Here is a 19569-nt window from a genome sequence, read left to right as displayed (position 1 = left end):
AGCATCTTATTTAACCATTTAGAGTTACATTATACATAAGTCCATGATCAGTGGTGGCTATCATTATTATTAAATACTGGATCTTTCGAATTCTATAAATGCTCTTATTCTCTCCTGCCTTCCTTTGCCTTCTTCAATGGATGGATGGAACTCAAACTACATATTTAGTATTGTGATACTATTTTTATTCTCTTTTAAAATAAATGGTTCAATTTTTAATTTTTAATATCAACAGGTTAAAGTAATATTTTATTCTAAAGTTTCAGATTTTTGAACACAGCAGAAAATGATTTAAGATGTCTCTTTAGAACTCATAAACACACTCAATTTTAAAAATTAAGAGTTAAATCTGAAACATGCTGCCGAGAGTTAATGTGGATGCTATCATATTAAAGGCCTTTGGAGGCAAGCAAGCATAGTTTACACGCCATCAGACCTATTTATAGAGCTGACTCCTTTTTGCAATGTCAACTGTAACCTTATACTTATTTTAAGCCTCAGTGTCTCAAATATCAGCCTCTACTAGTTATACAGTTCTCCCTTATTTGATATCAGTGAGCCTAATGGAGCCTTCTGAAGAACCTAGTCAGATTAGCAAAGATAACTTTTTAGAAGTTCCTAGTTTATCTGATTCTCTTTCTGAAGATGAAGAAGTTAAAGCTACCTTCAGACCTGGATTCTCCCCACAACCTAGCAGACGAGGTTCTGAATCATCTGAAGACCTTTACCTGGACTCTCCACCATCAGGTGCAAGAAGAGTTTCATTTGCTGATACCTTTGGACTCAATCTTGTGTCTGTTAAAGAATTTGATTCCTGGGAATTACCGAGTGGTTCAGCTGATTTTGACTTAATGCAGGACGTTTTCCACACAGAAGAATATGTTTTATCTCCACAATTTGGCTTGCCTTCTTCAAAAGAAGATCTTATGCAACAACTTCAAGTACAGAAAGCAATACTGGAATCAACCGAGTATCCTCCTGGATCTACAAGTATGAAGGGCATTATTCGAGTTTTGAATGTTTCTTTTGAGAAGTTAGTATATGTGAGAATGTCCTTAGATGACTGGCAGTCATATTATGATATATTAGCAGAATATATTCCAAATTCATGTGATGGTGAAACTGACCAGTTCTCCTTTAAGATATCATTGGTTCCTCCTTACCAAAAAGATGGCAGTAAAGTTGAGTTTTGTATACGTTATGAAACTTCTGTTGGTACATTTTGGTCAAATAATAATGGCACAAATTATGTATTGATTTGTCAAAAGAAAGAACAAGAGCCGGAGCCTGAAAAACTACAGGAAGACGTTCCTAATAGACAAATAAAAGGCTGCTTAAAGGTAAAATCAAGGTGAGGCTATATCTTACATCATTACTTTTCATAATTTTAAAGTTTTTAAAAGTCATTCTTTATTTCACTACCAAGAAATAGCCATACTGTTTAAAAATATAGTCTTGTTATGTATAAAGCAATGGTGCTGGGCTTTAACAAGGTCAGTGATGTTTGGATAATAGTACTGTGTCATCTCTCCTCCAGATATAAGGAAAATATGGGTATAATGTAACAGATAGCACGGGGAGTGCAATATGTATATTTCCTACCTAATGAGCTATAAATTGCTTAAATTCAAACAATGGAATCTAGATTCTTAACATGTAAAACTGTTTATTTGCCATTTAAAGTATATTTATGTTTAATATTTTAAATACTATTGCCGTACTTAAAAACATTTCTGATGAGCGTAAAACTGTGTTTCAATATGTACCTAGTGCTCAGAAATTCATAGACTTCCCCTCAAACTTTTCAATGACATTTAGTTGTATAGGGATGTCTGGAGTAACACATATTTAGTTACATTTTAAGAGCTATGATGACTTTAGTGATAAGCTAAGAGAAAGTAGTATATGAGTGGTATATGAATTATCCATAAAAATTTATAATTATAACCAAATGTAACATTATAGAACACAAAGTAGTATAATTTAGTAAAAGTAAATGGAGCAGAATAAAAAAAAATGACCCAAGTAGAAATAAGGATATTAGCTTTATAGATTAGAGATTTGGGATATGACCCTTCATTAGTAACCTTGCTCTCCTGTTAATGTAATAAAATAAAATAAAAATAAATGGGTATTCAGTTCGTTCTCTCTATTGTAGAGTTGGCTCATTTCCATGACAGTAGGTGAGTAGATAAAACATCCAGGAGGAGATGGATGTCTCCTGCTCCTCAGAGTGTCCCAAAGGAAAATCACATTGCTCTACCAGCCACAGGCAAAAGCTTGATTATTTTCTGGATGGTCCATCCTAACTGTCATTAGACCCAAAGATTCTAGTAACTGCACCAGAAATAGTGTAATATGATGAAAAGGGAACTGTTTTAGGAATCAAGACATTCAGATTCTAAGTGGAATTAAATAAAAACATAAAGAATTACACTGGAAAATTTTTAATCTTTCATGCTCTAATGCCTTGATCTATTATATGATAATAAATAATAACCACTAAATGTGCTATTCTAATGCATTAATGAACTAAATATAATGTAAGTGAAACAATTCAATCATATAAAATATTTCTGTTTTCATTATCCTTTAAAGTAATTTAAAGATTGGTTTACCTGACTTTGTGAGTTGTGCTGTCTTTCTCAGTCCAAATAAACTTTCTTAGGTTTTAACTGATGCTATTGAGAAATAATAAAATCATAATCTGTGTGCTAAAATAATTTATGTTTATGAGATCACTCAGCAACATGTTAGCTATGTAGACAAAATATGTTCAACACTATTTAATAAACTAATTTGTATACATAAACATACACATATTAAATACAAATAAAATCATCATCAGTGAATAATGTATAGGCTGCAACTTGGTCTATATATTAGAGAAAAGCAAAATTTAAAAAAGGCACAGCCGTATTGTCAAAGCTCTCATAAAAGAAGGAGTGTTTAACTCTGGATTTTTCTGCAAGTTAGAAATGCAGTTTAAAATTATAAGCATTACAAGCTGAACTATGGTAAAGATAGAGGATTCCTTTGATAGACCAAACTTGACTTGAACTTAAGGACAAAAATGGATAACTGCTAGGCCTAATCTACCCCAGTCTTGATATTATTGAAACTTCTCCTAGTCTAAGATATGTATAACTGGATATATATCCATACCCACATTTATATTCAGAACAGTAATTGTTAGGTTCATAGCGGACACCATTCAAGTTTTAATATTGCTTTGGGGAAAAACTTGAGAAGAACTAAACCACAAAATGGTCTAAAGGCCTGTAAAGTTTCCTAATGAGTTATAAAAATGGAAAAAATCTCTCTCCTTCAAAACCACAAATACATTTTCTGCACTTCTATAACTTAAAAATGACCAACATAATTCAAACCACATTTTGAAAAAAAAAAAAATGCATTTGCCTCTGGAGAAGGCCTTTTGTGCTAAGTTTCAGTCCAACATGAATTTTTACATCTGATTTATATACCACTCAAAATGGAGTGTATAAAGGAAATCCTGACAGATCCTTAGAACAGCATGTGCCATAATAGAATATTTATACAGCTTTTCCATGATATAATTTATATGCAATGGGGTTTCAAATATTCCTAAAACTCACACAAGAGAGCATTATCGAATTTCTAAATGAATATTGCAGTTGGATTTCATTGTGAAGAATTTGGTTAAGGAAAAATAGCACATCTTATTAGTGTTTCTTTACGAAATGTGTACTCGGCTAAAGCAAAAATTCACTAACACTTATTTGATCAAAAAAGTTACAGCTTCTAAAATATCTTCCTCCCTTCAAAAGTTACAGAATTTTGTAATTTAATTTGTAATTTAATTTAGCGGTCAGTTGTTTGAGAAGACAAATGCAGAAGAGAAATATATGTCAATTTTTACTTCATATATGCAGGTAGATTAATAATAGTATGTAATATAAGTCAGAGTTAGACTGAAAATAAGTCTGTCTTAACGTAGAGAGTAGCAACTAAAGTGAATTCCTCTTGATCCCAAAGTTAATTTGCTTTCAGGATCTCAGAGATTGTATCTTCTAAAAGCATCAAGAATCTCTTCTAAACAGTACAGAATGAACTGTGGGAACACATTTAGTGAGGTAGGATTTCTGTTATGTCAGTCACCCTAGGCATGATGTCTTCTCTATGGAAGATTTTTTCAGGTCAGAGTTTGCAAACCTCCACATTGATGTGGTTGTCTGATTTTTTTGTTTTTGGTTTTTCTTTATTCTTATTAATCTATCCCCTTTGGATCAAAAGAAATATCTAGTGGGGGAGGGAAAGAGAATTTGTAACTCATAGGCATGTGACCGAGAGTGACCCAGAGGTATTTAATTGCACTGAAAGGCATGCATCATGAGATACTTGATAAGTGTCACCACATATGTAGTACTGGAGTATGTGTTAGCAAACAAACTAAGCACACTGCTGATCTATGTCCCATGAACATTATTTCAAAATAAGTGACCAAAAGAATTAAATAAAATTGACATAAGTAATATTAGATATATTAGATAAATAAACTAAAAATAACATGCAGAAGCAATATACCTCCAAAGTTAAAATTTGGGTTTCAGAGATAAACATATCTGGGTTTGAGTCTAAGCTGCACTGCATGCTAGCTGTGTGACCTTCTGCAAGTTAAACTCAATATCCCTTCTGTTAATTGTGAATAACAATTAGAATCTAATAGAGATTGTTAGAGATTTCCGTAAAATAATACATACAAAGTTTTGGCCTAGTGTATGGCACATAGTAAGTTATCAGAAAATAATAACTCCTGTAAAAAGCCAAGGCTAACTCTAGCTTTAGGTGGATCTAAAAAACCCTAGGGAGGCCCAAACTATCCAAAAGTTTCTCTTTTCTTTCTTTTCAAAGTTTCTGAAATTTCTGTTTTGGAGAGCAATTTTCTTTGTTTTTTTTTTCAGGATTTTAATCAACAAGGGAAACCCACTGAATTGTCAGTTTTCTTGAGATGTATGTTACCTGATATCTGGAACATCTTAAAGTTGGAAAAGATCTTAATGACTATTAAAATTTTCATGCTTAATAAATTAAAAAAATAAGGACTAGATCAAAAGGGTTAAAAAAGGCTTAATTGAGGCATTGAACAAATGTTATTTATCCCAGTTCATATTTATAATATTCATAATATATAATACATATTTATAATATTCATAATACATATTTATCCCAGTTAATATTCACTTAATAACTATGTGGCTACGGACATATTATTTTACTTCTTAAAGCCGCTATTTATTCATATGTAAAATAGGGGCAATGGTGCTTGTCCAGTCTTGTGATGATTAAGTTAACATAAAATGAGATTATATTTTTAAAGCTTCTAGTTAAGTGTTGGGCACATATATAGCTATCAAAACTCAAATATAATTGCCATAATTATTATCAAATTGTGTTCAGCTAATTTCTTGGTTCTTGGACTTGTGTTATTTCTTCTGACATCATAGTCTTCTTGTTAGGGTTTCAAAATTCATTCCCTAAGTGTTTATTAAGGGCCTGTGTTTCAGGTACTGTGTTGTTAGGCACAAGGTTGGAAACATGACTCAGTGAAGACCAGAGGCCCCAAGGAAACAGTCCTCACAGGGGCTGAGAGCAGAGGGGGTGAGGGGAGAGAACATTAAAGCCAAGCTCAGATTCTTCAGGTAAACAAGGGAAGCCACAGATGAAAAATAAGAACCACTTACGTTACATTTTGAGTTTTCTCAAATCTGTGATCAATAACTGGTCTTGAGTACTGGCCAGGGGACTGACCTTTTCAGCATATCCTTTTCCCTACCAACAGCTGCTAAATGTTCCCAACTGTTGGGTACACAGACTGACTTCATATGGTCTTGTATTTTATTAAGTGAAACCAATTTATTATTTTAAGTAATGAAATGGCATGATATAGGTGTTGGATGGTATTTATAACTTGGCCAGGTGAATGCAAATAAATTCCTGAAAGATTTCAAGGCCAAAGGAAAAAAAAAGATCACTCTTCAGTACCTGAAGAATAATAGAAACAGGCACATTCAAGAACAGGAATGAGAGAGAGGCTTTCTAAAGTATGACTTGAAGATTACAGACAGTTTATCTTTCAGGGTGGTAAATTGTTAAAATGAGGCCAAGAAAAACACTGGAAAATGGTGCCTAATATATGCTCACATTGCATGTTCCAGTCAGAGCTATAGCATTGTGAGACTTCCTTAATTTACACTTACAGTATAATCTGGAGTCCTGGAAATAGTCCAAAGAAGTGTAAATAGCCCCATGAAGCCTTTAGGACTTAATATATTCCATAACCAACCTGTTTTGAGTCCTAACTAATTGTGGAACCCTGGTCTGTTTAAGGGAGGGACCTCTGGCAAGGCCACATGGAAACATAAAACACAGCTGCACAGGACCCGTCAAGAGGACTGTTTGGAAACTGCCGGCTGGTTGACAACAAGGAGCCAACTAGCTTAGAGTTTCCTTGGAGATCTACCAGGGCTTTGTGGCTTCCTGGTCTTATGGGAAATCCATACTCCTATAAGCCTTGACTTTCCCTAGAGTAGTTTTGAACCTTTTCTGAGAGAAGAAGAGGGTCTCATCACTCAAGAGTTTCTCTCAAGCCCTAGCTAAAGGGGATCACTATAGATGCCAGGCCTCAAATGGATCCTCTGGGATCTCTACGAGCCTAATTTCCCACCTGAAGCCCATCTGCAGCCTGTAAAAATGGAGCAGGGGCCAAGAACACGGGGCCAATAAAGCTCCAGGCAAAAGATGATTGTGAAGTGGGACACAAGTTTTTCACCTTCTTCCAATTCTGCTGACCATGACTCCTGTCCTTGTTCCAAGGTTTCACCCCAACAGGCCAACAGGAATAGTGTAAGGGCAGTTACCTTAAGGGCAGACACCTGAAGTGGGCCTGACTGCCCACTGTGTTGTCAGACTTAAAAGATCATACAGATATAGGTATGTGTGTGTTTATATGCGTATGCACACATTTACACGATACACACACACAAAACTCCTCTTCTTGAATACAGACACCTCCAGGACAGAAGGGACTATACCTACCTTATACCGAATTAAAGTCAACTGCACAAATGGGCTTTGAGTTTGGATTGAGACAATGGAAATGGATAATTTTAGAGAAGAGAGCACTATGGGCAGAGTTGAGTACAGAGTTCTGGTAAGAGCTCCACAGAAGCAGGAGGGCCCAGGGGGTCTGGAGTATGTGTGTATATTTGGGAGGGAAGGAGGATTCCAAAAGCAATCAGGCATATTGGAAACAGTGTAAGCAGTAAAGTAGGGCATATTTGGGCTTTCATTCTTACTAATTAGTAGCTGTATGAACTTGGATAAATTACACTTTGTATCCATTTTATTCAGATGTAAAAAAGGGATATAATTTCTACTTGGCAGAGCTGCTATGAGAAATTCATTAGCTAACATATATAAACATCTATCCCAGTTGCTGACACTTTGTAGATACTCAAAATGGCATTGGTGATAAATTCCATATTTTAAAATCTTGTATATGGCTAGTCCTTTGACCAAAATTAATGGAGAAATGTTTTTTTTCCCCTCAATATCATTCCTGCTACCTAGACCCAGGTTAGTATAAATCCATAGTTTTGTAGCTCAGTTGGTAAAGAATCTGCCTGCAATGCAGGAGACTCAGGTTCAATCCCTGGGTGGGAAAGTTCCCCTGGAGAAGGAAATGGCCACCCACTCCGGTAATCTTGCCAGGAGAACCTCATCGACAGAGGAGCCTGGTGGGCTACAGTTCATGAGGTCACAAAGAGTCAGGCACGACAGAGTGACTAACACACACACACGTTTTAGAATTATGGATTTTTCAACAAGTTTGGGGGCACTAACTAGGGAAACTATATTCTATAGTATTGCTACTATGGGGGAAAAATGATTCCCAAATTCCAGAAACTTCTGGGCTACAAAAAATTTTTGGAACATCAGTCAGAAACTAGGTATTTTTTTTAATGAACTACAACATGTTTTTTCCTTAAGGTAGTTCTTAAGATGGTTCTTTTGGACTAAAAACTGAGTTGGCTATACAGTTTCATTTTATCATCTCTGTATATAAACATGAATAGAGAGTGAAATTTAATTTGATATAATTTTTTCCTCTAAGAAGATATATTATACACCTTTGAATTTTAATCATTTCTCTGCTTTTAAAGCATTTTCTGTACACCACCACTGTATAAAAAGAAAAGGGTCCTCAGGACATAGCTCTCAAATCTTTTCAGGTTTTTATTCTGCTTCTCTAATAACTTTTCTTGGGTAACTGGCACGGTAGTATTATTATCTATTATATAAATAATACTGCAATTTCCTGTTAGTATAGTGGTGAGTATCCCCACCTGTCAATCTGGAGACCAGGGTTCGATTCCCCAGTGGGAAAACACAGGAAACCTTTGGGCTTCCCTGGTGGCTCAGACACTTAAGAACCTGCCTGCAATTGGGAGACTCAGGTTCAGTCCCTGGGTTGGGAAGATCCCGTGGAGAAGGACATGGCAACCCACTCCCAGTATTATTCCCCGGAGAATTCCATGAATGGAGGGGTCTGGAGGGCTATGGTTCATGGGGTCGCAAAGAGTCAGACACGACTGAGCAACTAACACTTTCACTCTCATATAAATAGTAACTGGTTTGGAAACCTTAATCAGACCATCCTGCTGTTTAAAGATTTTATGATAAATAGAAATAAATTGCCACATTGGACTGTTACACAGCACTGTTTAGTAACAGAGACCAACTGTTCATTAAAAAAACCTGTCTTAGGAAATTTCATTGTTCCCTCCCCTTATAGTTAACCCTGAAAACAGTCTGTCTGTATTGCATACCAGTGCTATTCAAATTACAACTAGAAATGGGATTCAAACATCGTAAGACAATGATTTGTCCTGTGTGCAGCTGTGGATTTTAATTTCATTCACCCCTTTTGAAATTTGCAAAGTAAAAAAGATCAAAATATCCCCAAGGTTTAAATCTATAAAGCATGCCAAACTGTAGATGCTTTTACTAATTATGTGAAACAGATTTTATAGCCCATTTAACACTGATGGTACTTTGCTTATTTTACAGAATTAAACCATAATACAAAGCTAACCTATTGATGATGAAATTATAAGAAAAATCCCAAACTGGTTTCACTTTTAAAAATTATTATAGATGTCTTCACACAATTACAGATTACACAGAACTGCTTGGGTAACTTTCAGCTTCATAAGCCATATAGGAAATAAAACAGTATTTTTTCATTTTAATAAGATCTCCTCCTGGTGATTAATCTTAAAATAATATATTGTAACTACTTAAATATCTTGAATATTTTACCAATTGAAAAATCTCACCAAATTTTAAAATTACATTCAGGTACAAGCAGAAAAAAAAAAAATATGATCCTCAGATGTAATCTTGAGTATGTATATAAGACTATTATGTTTTAGTGTAAATGAAATTATAATCATTTTTACCAATGCTAATACAGCACTTGATCTGAACAGTCTTCCTTGAATTGTATTGTAGGAGAGGCCATCTAATTCTATCCTTTTCTTTCAGGCAAAATTATTCTGAAAACTACCCAAACCAAATGCTTATAATATTCTCTTATTAAACATCTCCTGGAGAGATTGTATTCTTTAGTAAAGTATTATTTCAGGAAATTCTATATCTTTCATGTAGTCATTCCTGTTGTTCTATGTCTTTAATCTTGTCATTTTTAATGCTGATTCTCAATTGAAATAAATGTTGGAGTTCCTATCCTTTTACTTAAAGTTAGAATTACACTGTTTATGTGACTGATTTCTATTTGCTATGTCAAATAAGCTCAATAAACTTAGATCTCCCATCGAGTTCCTAACTATTAAACTAATAAGCTAGTTTGTAGTATTTCAATGCAAAAGTCAAAGAAGAAAAAGATCATCACCAAGCAGTGAATGACAGCACTATTATAAGGACTGTGCACTGCCAGAACCATGGTTATTAGGGAAGCTGAATGGATGAGTAGGCTAGCTAAGAAGCGCTCCCAATCCTACCTCCTTTACCTTTGAGTCCTGATTATTGAACTCCTGTTGAAGTCAGAGAAGGGAATAGACTTTATTTTACTAAATTACAAAATTAAAAGTACTTCAGAAGATCATTCCATTTATTCCTCAATCCTACATGTAAAGTTAGCTGTATTAGATTTGTTGAAGCTCTCTTAGACAAATAATGAATAATTTTGAATAATCATTACTATTTTCTAGAAATCTAATTTTTAATTCAATTTCATTCAATAATATAATTTTATGAGTACACTAAAAAGAAAGTTTGAATAGATTTATAAAACTCAAATGTAATACTTCCAACTGAAATTTAAGCTATCTTAAATTTCAATGATTAAATTTAAGTATCATTTTGTAGAAAGGTTAATACTGTGTCTACAAACAGAAGTCATTTGAATATGTTAAAATTATTGATTGTGTCTATGTGTGTTTACAATTTTTTCCCATATATGATTTTTAATTGGAGGATAATTGCTTTACAATGTGTATTGGTTTCTGCCATACATCAACATGAATCAGCTATAGGTATACGTATGTCCCGTCCGTCTTGAACTTCCCTCTTACCTCCCACCACATTCCACCCCTCTAGGTTGTCACAGAGCTCCAGTTTGAGTTCCCTGAGTCATACAGCAAATTCCCACTGGTTATCTGTATTACATATGGTAGTGTATATGTTTCCATGCTACTCTCTCCAATGTGTTACAATTTTAAAGGTATTGTTTGAAGGAATTAATATGTACAGAGTATTGGTATAGTCAATCTAGTTGATAATGTATTTATTAAATTAAACATGTGTGTGCTAAGTCATTTCAGTCATGTCAGACTCTTTGTGATCCTATGGACTATCCCTCAGGCTCCACTGTCCATGGGATTCTCCAGGCAAGAATACTGGAGTGGGTTGCCATGCCTTCCTCCAGGGGATCTTCTCAACCCAAGGATCGAATCTGCATCTCTTATGTCTCCTGCATTGGCAGGAGGATTCTTTACGACCAGCACCACCTGGGTTTCAAAAGTTCTAAACACGTCAATATATACATAAAATGAATGAATAAAATAATCACTTCAGCATGATATTCTTGCTGCTGCTAAGTCACTTCAGTCGTGTCCAACTCTGTACGACCCCATAGATGGCAGCCCACCAGGCTCCCCCGTCCCTGGGATTCTCCAGGCAAGAACACTGGAGTGGGTTGCCATTTCCTTCTCCAATGCATGAAAGTGAAAAGTGAAAGGGAAGTCGCTCAGTTGTGTCCAACCCTCAGCAACCCCATGGACTACAGCCTTCCAGGCTCCTCCATCCATGGGATTTTCCAGGCAAGAGTACTGCAGTGGGGTGCCATTGCCTTCTCCTGATATTCTTGAGCTTCCTTCATATTTGTTTATACATTCAATATCTGTGCTGAGCTTCTAACATGGGAGAAAGAATAAGTAATTTTGCCCACCTGCGTTCAAGTCATCCTTGATGCATTGCTTTTTTGGTGGAAAGTACACATATATGTATACATGAGCTTTTCACTTTTCACAAAGATAGTAATTTTCCAGTATTTTATACTGTTTGTATTAGTAATAATACCTCATTCAAAGCTAACTTTGGTAAATCAAGTTAGGTTTGAGACCATGGCAGTTATACAAATATTCAAGGCATTTATTTACAAATATCATAAAACTCATGCAGTTCAGGGCTACTCCTGTGGCTGATTTATTCATGTTAGGCAACTTGCTTTTGCCCTTTCATGGCTTTGATAAGCTTCCTTAAAATACCTACATTTCTGGCAATATTTTCCCATAGAGTAGCTACCCCCATGATGCAAAATAAAACAACTCCTTAAATAAAAGTGTTGATGTTTGCCATGTTTGCATCTGATGTAACTTATAGGCAAAGAAATTACATTCAGTGAAACTTTACTGTTTATCAGATATCTTTATTTTAAGGAAGAAGACTTTTGTCTTATACCCCTTTATATATGTTTAGTCACAGTGTTGTCAATACTACCTTTCCAACAGTGGCCTTTCCCTGCACTTTCAAAAGTTTCAGAAACTTTTATGTGTGTACCATCTTCCCGATTGGACTGCAAGGTCCTTGAGGTCAGTGATAATATATTAGTTTAAGCATTATTCCCCACTGTAACTAACAAAGGGTTTCATGTGGAAAAGCTCTAAGAAAAATACTGATTAAACCTGATAACCATAAAGTCTGGTAAAATCCTAAAGTATTCATTCTAAATAATTAAGGAATGAATTATGCTTATTATAACATTAATGATGAGTTGTTTTATTGGTTTCACAATCTTTAAAACTCAGGGGCCTTCTGGTTATCTCCATCTGGATACCCAGGTGGCAAATTAACTCCGTTATGTCCAAAACCAAAGTTAAATTTCCCCTTCAATCCTAATCCTTCTTCCTTTATTCTATATTTTGTTTAAAATCATAGACATCATTCCAGTCATGCAAATAAGAATTATCAACATAAGAAATGATGATGCGATTTCTCTTTTGCAAACTCATATTAATTCTGCACTCATATTCTATTCCGTTGCCACAGAAGTAATGACTGTGCATTTGATTATAAATAAACATTATTTTAAAAATAAAGAATAAAGTATACAAAAACCATATTTACATATTATAAAAACAACAGATAAGAGGGAACTTTATCTCTGAATATTTGCATATTTGTTGCCTAAATTGACTCAAAATTGAATTTAGAATTGAACATATCATCCATATTAACATCTTGTAGTCAGTCTAAATTTACTTTCAGGTACCAGGATATCAAAGAAAGATCAAATTGAAAAATAAGTTAATACAGTCAATGGCACCCCACTCCAGTATTCTTGCCTGGAAAATCCGACAGATGAGCCTGGTAGGCTGTGGTCCATGGGGTCACTAAGAGTTGGACACGACTGAGCGACTTCACTTTCACTTTTCACTTTCATGCATTGGAGAAGGAAATAGCAACCCACTCCAGTGTTCTTGCCTGGAGAATCCCAGGGACAGGGGAGCCTGGTGGATTGCCGTCTATGGGGTCACAGAGAGTCGGACACGACTGAAGTGACTTAGCAGCATATGATACTAAAGGATCATTCAGTCTTCCCTTCTTTCTTGTCTTCTAAAGAACTGACTCATTTTCTTTGGGACCCTTTGGACTGTAGTCTGCCTGGACCCTCAGTCTGTGGGATTCTCCAGGCAAGATCGCTGGAGTGGGTTGCTATGCCCTCCTCTAAGGGATCTTCCCAACCCAGGGATCAAACCTGTCTCCCGTGCCTCCTGCAATGCAGGCAGATTCTTTACCCGCTGAGTCATCGGGGAAGCCCACTGAGTCACTACAATGTTACTATTCTGTAATGTCATGCAATCTTAATATCCCAAATAAATATCCATTAGTCAGCTTTTGGCTTCCTTCATACCATAGGGTTGCAAAAACTCAGACACGACTGAAGCAACTTAAAATACACACACACATGCCACGATCCAGACCAGTGGGAAAATAGAAAAATCCAACAGGTTGAGTAACAAAAGACCAAAAACAGATACTGTATGTCCACTGATCAGAACTGAGTCATTCATTCTTTCTTTTTGCCAGGACCATGGCCAATACTGATTATTCATGTTAGTTCTACCGCTGCTGCTTGCTGCACTCACTGATTCTGACACCTGTGGATTCCGATCTGGCTGTTGTTCTGTCTCCTTTTCTTTACCTGAATGACTTCCTTTGACTGGGTCTTTTGCCTCTACCAGATTCCTCCTGTGTACCTAAACCTAAACACCTAAACCATGTCCTCCCTGTCTTGGGACTGCAGATTCTTTGTCTTTGTTTATTTGAAACCATAAAAACAAAAGCAATTAAAGAGAAATAATGCAGTGTATGTAAATGGTTAACCTTAAAACCTACCTAAAGATAAAATAATGAATCTGCTACATTCTGTTGAGTACTTTAAACAATTACTTTATATATTTTACACTTAAAGAAAAGTTATAGGAATAATATGAAGATGTCCCATATTCTTGTAAACTATATAATAGTCCAGTTGCATTGATTCTTGTAGGTAAAAGCATTTATCATTGAAAACCATAAGCAATGGTAACTTTCTGATGTGTAGCTAATTACTGATTTTTGCACAATATAAAGTAAATTTAAAATTTTTTGTGAAAATAACAAGCTCAGATGGAAATAGTAGTTATCACTATATTATAATGCTTTCAATTTTTAATTATAGTATTTTTCTCTTTATGATATAAGAATTAGGAAACATATTTTTAGGAAATTAGCATAAATAATTACATATTTTATATGGCAAAATAATAGTAAACCCCATGTATAATGATATATTAATAATCTTTGAAATCACTATCCTCAACTGTCATCTCATAGTTTTCCTAAGAGTCTTACTATAATTTTCCTAATATTCTAAAGAGCTTTACTATATTAAACCTGAAGTTTCCATCCAAAGTATAAATGTATTATTGAAGTAGGTAATGCATGGTATTTTTAAGTAGTTATATTTCATTTTCTCATAAGAAGTGTTTTAATGAAATGCTGAAAATTAAAGTTTTATTATCTACATTTGTTGTCCAATTAACTTTCAGTATGCAAGTATGGATGGGTTCCTACTGAAAATGACATTTGTGAGACTGAATTGAAGAATTCTTGGGGATAGCTTAGCTATTGATGGAGCAGTCTGGAGGGGTAGTCTTTCTTAGTACAATAGAATATACTTGTCTGTGACTAATTGTAACCTCTGAGGACATTAATTTTTCAAAAACCCTCAAAATTATGTTGGTGTGATTATAAGAGTTTTTTTTTTTTTTTCTGTGTTATTCTTCAGTTTCTGGAGAATCTCTTGACTACTTATGGTAATTTTGGACCAATTTGCTTTCACTCTTTCAGTTTTTATCTGAGCATCTATAACATTTATTAGAACTTGTCTACAAAACCAAGTGGGACTCTCATCTTATTCATGGACTGTAGCCCATCAACAGCTTTAAATTTATGATATTTTACTACTTTAACATGTGAGCTTGTTCTTTTATTCAGAAATATCTAATTATATAAACTTAAGGAATGCATGTTTCAAATATCTCTCTTATTATTTCTTAAGTGATATAAAATTATCTTCCACTAGAACCCTTTTATACATTGTAATCAATAAGGCCCACTCCATTTACATAAGAAGAAATTTAGGCAACAAGGGATTTGTTTGATCAAGTTCAGGAAATATATAAGATGAAAAGTTGTTTTGTGATTTAAGTTATTTTGTGATTAAGGTCTCTAATTCCCTGTGCTCCATTAAGCCGATTAATCATAAAGAAATTATGGAGCCCTTGTTTTCTTCTAGTTAGCTTCTATTTTCAAGCATTAATTTGGTTAACAGATAATATCTATGAACATGAGAAGACCGTATGTGCCAAATGGAATAAAACAGACAGAGGAGATCATAGGAGATATGAACATAGATGTTAGAGAAATGATACACTGCAGGCTGCCCTGACTAGAAACAGTATCACAGAGGAATTGAACTTCATCTTGAAATGGGTAGGTAGAGAAGAGTTAAGAGACTGTTTATACAGAATAAAAAATATTTGTGGACACAGGAGCAAATAGATAAGTAGGTGATTTTGTTAATCAATTTGACTGCCTGGAATGGAAAGAATTATGAGAGTCAAACTTGAAGAACAAGGTTGAGAAAGAACTGCACAGTCTTGTTAGACCAAGGATTTTGAATTTAGTTCCTATGCTCAGGGACAAAGTATTATTTTAGCTATATCAATTCAGAAAGTGCATGCAGGATAAATCAGAGAAAAGTGGAGAGAAAAGCATGAACTAGGTCACTGTTCATAAGAAGGGACATAGAGTTTCTACATTCATAACTGTTTATTACTGTTTTATATGTATGGAATGTTTAAAATGTAGAGTTTATCCTTTCTCATTTTTAATATCAATAATTGAATTCTGCTATAGGTCATCTTTAATGTAAATAAACATATACATATTATGCTACTAATTATTTTTTATTTAGACACTTCTATACTATTTCATGGCTGATTTATTTTACTATTCTGGTGATACTTAGGGGAAATTTACTGCTATAATTGTTTTTTCACCCAAATTCTTCCTTCAAAATCTAACGTGTATGTTTTAATTTTGTTAAAAAGGTTAGTCCAGGTATTTCAGTCTTTATCCTCTTGGATGGATATGTGGAAATCACACCAGTATGGTTTTTCTATAATACCAAGATTGAGAGGGTATTGATCCTGGTTCAGATGAAAAGAAATGGTCAAAGTATTACTAGCAAAGTTCTAACTTTGCTTTTCAGCTTGCATATTAAAAGGGTGTAGAAAAAAGATTAGTAACTAGAATAAATGATCTTCATACATTCGACAAATATTTATTAAACACCTACTATGTGCCAGGTACTGTTCTGAGTACTAGAGATACATCAATGGAAAAAAAAAATGATAATCCCTGTCCTCATGTAGCTTACATTCTAATGGAAGGAAAACTAATAGGTAATAAACATAAATATTAAGCAAATTATCTTGAAAGATGATATATGCAATTGAGAATATAAAGAGCAGAGCAGAACAAGAAGAATAAGAAATAAAGACTACTTCATGATAAGTGATCAGAGACTTGAAGAGAGACAGTCATGAAGAAATCTGGGGGGAGAGAGCTCCATGCTGAACAAAGCAACCACTGCAAATATTCTAAGGATATCCAAGATCTCCCCTTCTGTTTGCATTAGGTTTTCATGCTTTTCAGGTCTCCAGTACATTCTTGGGTTTATTTCCCACAGGATCCATCACTACTCACAAGGTCTCTGAGATAAGGAGGGAGTACAGCATAGGTACAGATGAAAACACATCATTGGCAGTTTATCTTTGGCATCAACTCTTTTAGGGTCCCTTTTCTGCTTTCTCTGGCTGTCCAAATCTCTGTATCCTATCTTTTAGATCCATCTTTGCTACTGAAGGACTGAGTTGCAATTTTGTCTTGGTGAAGGTGCAGTTGTGTTATTGTATCTATCATGATTTTATTTTCAAAATGTTCCAGTTATCCTAACAATTGACTGCTGTGCTGTGCTTAATCACTCAGTCATGTCCAACTCTTTGCAACCCCAGGGACTGTAGCTGCCAGGCTTCTCTAGGCAAGAATACTGGAGTGGGTTGCCATGCCCTCCTTCAGGGGATCTTCCCAACCCAGGTATCGAACCCAGGTCTCCCACATTGCATGCAGATTTTTTACCTCCTAAGCCACCAGGGAAGCCCAAGAATACTGGAGTGGGTAGGCTATCCCTTCTCCAGGGAAACTTCCTGACCCAGGAATTGAACCAGGGTCTCCTGCATTGCAAGTGGATTCTTTACCAGCTGAGCTACGAGGGAAGCTCCAACAATAGATTATGAATATTGTAATATTGAATAAGTTTATGTACATTGATATCTGTGAGAAGAAAATATTCTTCATAAAATCAATGCCCTTAATAAATTAAGCAAATCATTTCACATTGATGATTTGGAAAGACAGTAAAAGTAATCTTGCAGGTTACTTCACTTTTGTAGCAAATAAGGAAAAAAGAAGACCTGAATGTATGCAGTTTTGATCTTTCTTTATAAAACATTATTTTACATATTATAAACTCCAAACACATTAAACTATCAGTATTATCCACAGATATATTTAAGTCATTACATTGCATATTCTGTTTTTTTCCATAACTGTCACCTCATCACTACCATTGTCATCTCAAGACTAATTGTCTCTTTTGTGGGGTCTAACCAACTGGTGTCCTTGGCAATGCAGTTTATTGTCCTTGCATTTACAATAATTGTTGGGGCAATTTGCCACATAGTGCAATTGGAAAACATTTTACCATCCCAGGTTTAAGTCTTAATAAACACCATCAATTTTATAATCAACAATACAGCTGTTAAGGTAGAGAAGATTAATGTTTCTTATCCTAAATAGCATCTAGATTTCCTTTCAGTTAAAAAAAAATCAGTAAATTTAAATTCATTGATGTATGAATTGGTAATATCTGTGATAAATACAAATTAATTGTTTTATAGACCTAACAGGAGCAGAAGTAAAATCTTTATAAAATTTACATTAATGCTAACCTACATGATTATGTATACCCTCTCCTCCTCCCACCCCACAGAAAATCTTCAGTTCAGTTCAGTTGCTCAGTCGTGTCCGACTCTTTGCGACCCCACGCACTACAGCACGCCAGGCCTCCCCGTCCATCTTAATAGCAGAGTATTGTTACTGAAGGATATATTTTCTCACTATCCATACTTTGATATAGTAAAAGCCAGTAGTGTAAAGCAGTGTTTCTTAAGCTTGGGTGCACATCAGAAGGGGAAAACTAAGGCACTCCTGCCCAGATCCTCCTATAAGACCACACTTTCATTGGTCGGGGTTGGGTTGCAGGCACAGATTTTTAAAAATCTCCTCAGCTGATTCTGATATGCAATGAGTTGTGAACAGTATAAACAAAAGATGAAACACAGATATTTTGAGTTGTAACTTTAAAAAATTTTTTGAAAATCACTTAGTCTCAATATCCACTGAAAGAATAACACTATTAAACAAAGAAAAAATTAGCAAATAAAGTAATTCTGTTGCAAATGTGACATGAGGGATTTTTAAGCGTTAATAGCAACATTAAGGACTGTGGGAATTAAGGTACCAAATGTAAGCTTTACAAACAGGGCATTTATTAAAGAAATTTTGTCCTATCATTTGTGATGACTTGAGAAAGAAAAAAGACTCATTAAATAGCATGGTAAAGTTTTCCATTTAGAATGAAATAAGCTTTCAGAAAGTATTTACTCTTTGAAAAGTGTATATTTTACAATTCAGAAAAAATCAAACTTTTAAATATTGTGTGTAATCTTATTAAAGGATATGATCTTCTTTCAGTCTGATCTCTTTGCAAGCCTATGCACATGCGCAGTTGCTATTGTCTTCCCTGAGTTTGAGTTATGGATCTTATTACAGTTGACCCTGTATGGATCCTGTATGGACCCTGTTATGGATCTTAATACAATGAGGATACCAGGGGTGCTGACCCTCTTTGTAGTTGAAAATCTGAGTATAACTTATAGTTGGCCTTACATACACTCAGTTCCTCTGTATCCATAGTTCTGCATCATCAGAGTTAACCAACTGCAGTTCAGGCAGTACTATAGTATTTACTATTGAAAAAACAATTGGCATATAAATGGACTCATGCAGTTCAAGCCTGTGTTGTTCAATGGTTAACTGTATTTTCTTCTATAGGATTCCATACTTCCCCAATCCTGAAAGGTATGGCTGTGATTTTAAATGGCCAGTTTTCATTTATCATTCTTCAGACAGTAAGCTCTATGAAGGCAGTTGATTCAATCGCAGCTTGTGCTAGTGGTTTAATTTCTAGCATGATCTAGCATGATGCCTAGCACAAGTTAACTATTTGTTGAATGAATAAACATTAAATTTTGTCCAACATTATTCTAACTT

General features: G+C 34.9%; 1 protein-coding gene across 2 annotated transcripts in view; it reads left to right on the top strand.

Moving 5' to 3' along the window:
- Positions 1-527: 527 nt before the first annotated feature.
- The window catches only part of PPP1R3A (protein phosphatase 1, regulatory subunit 3A), a 47864-nt gene continuing 28822 nt past the window's right edge, over positions 528-19569 (top strand). The window contains exons 1-2 of one of the 2 annotated variants that reach the window (XM_010831195.1): positions 572-990; positions 1269-1351. In XM_010831195.1, the coding sequence (XP_010829497.1) occupies positions 880-990; positions 1269-1351 (194 nt within the window). In that variant the 5' untranslated portion in view covers positions 572-879. Of the gene's footprint in view, positions 1352-19569 lie in introns of both variants that reach the window. The other variant, XM_010831194.1, reaches the window with a different exon arrangement.

This window comes from Bison bison, unplaced genomic scaffold (assembly GCF_000754665.1).
Source record: "Bison bison bison isolate TAMUID 2011002044 unplaced genomic scaffold, Bison_UMD1.0 scf7180017864525, whole genome shotgun sequence".
NCBI classification, from domain to species: domain Eukaryota; kingdom Metazoa; phylum Chordata; class Mammalia; order Artiodactyla; family Bovidae; genus Bison; species Bison bison.
The sequence above is the reverse complement of the archived record's forward strand: the minus strand, read 5'-3'. Positions and strand labels throughout refer to the sequence as shown.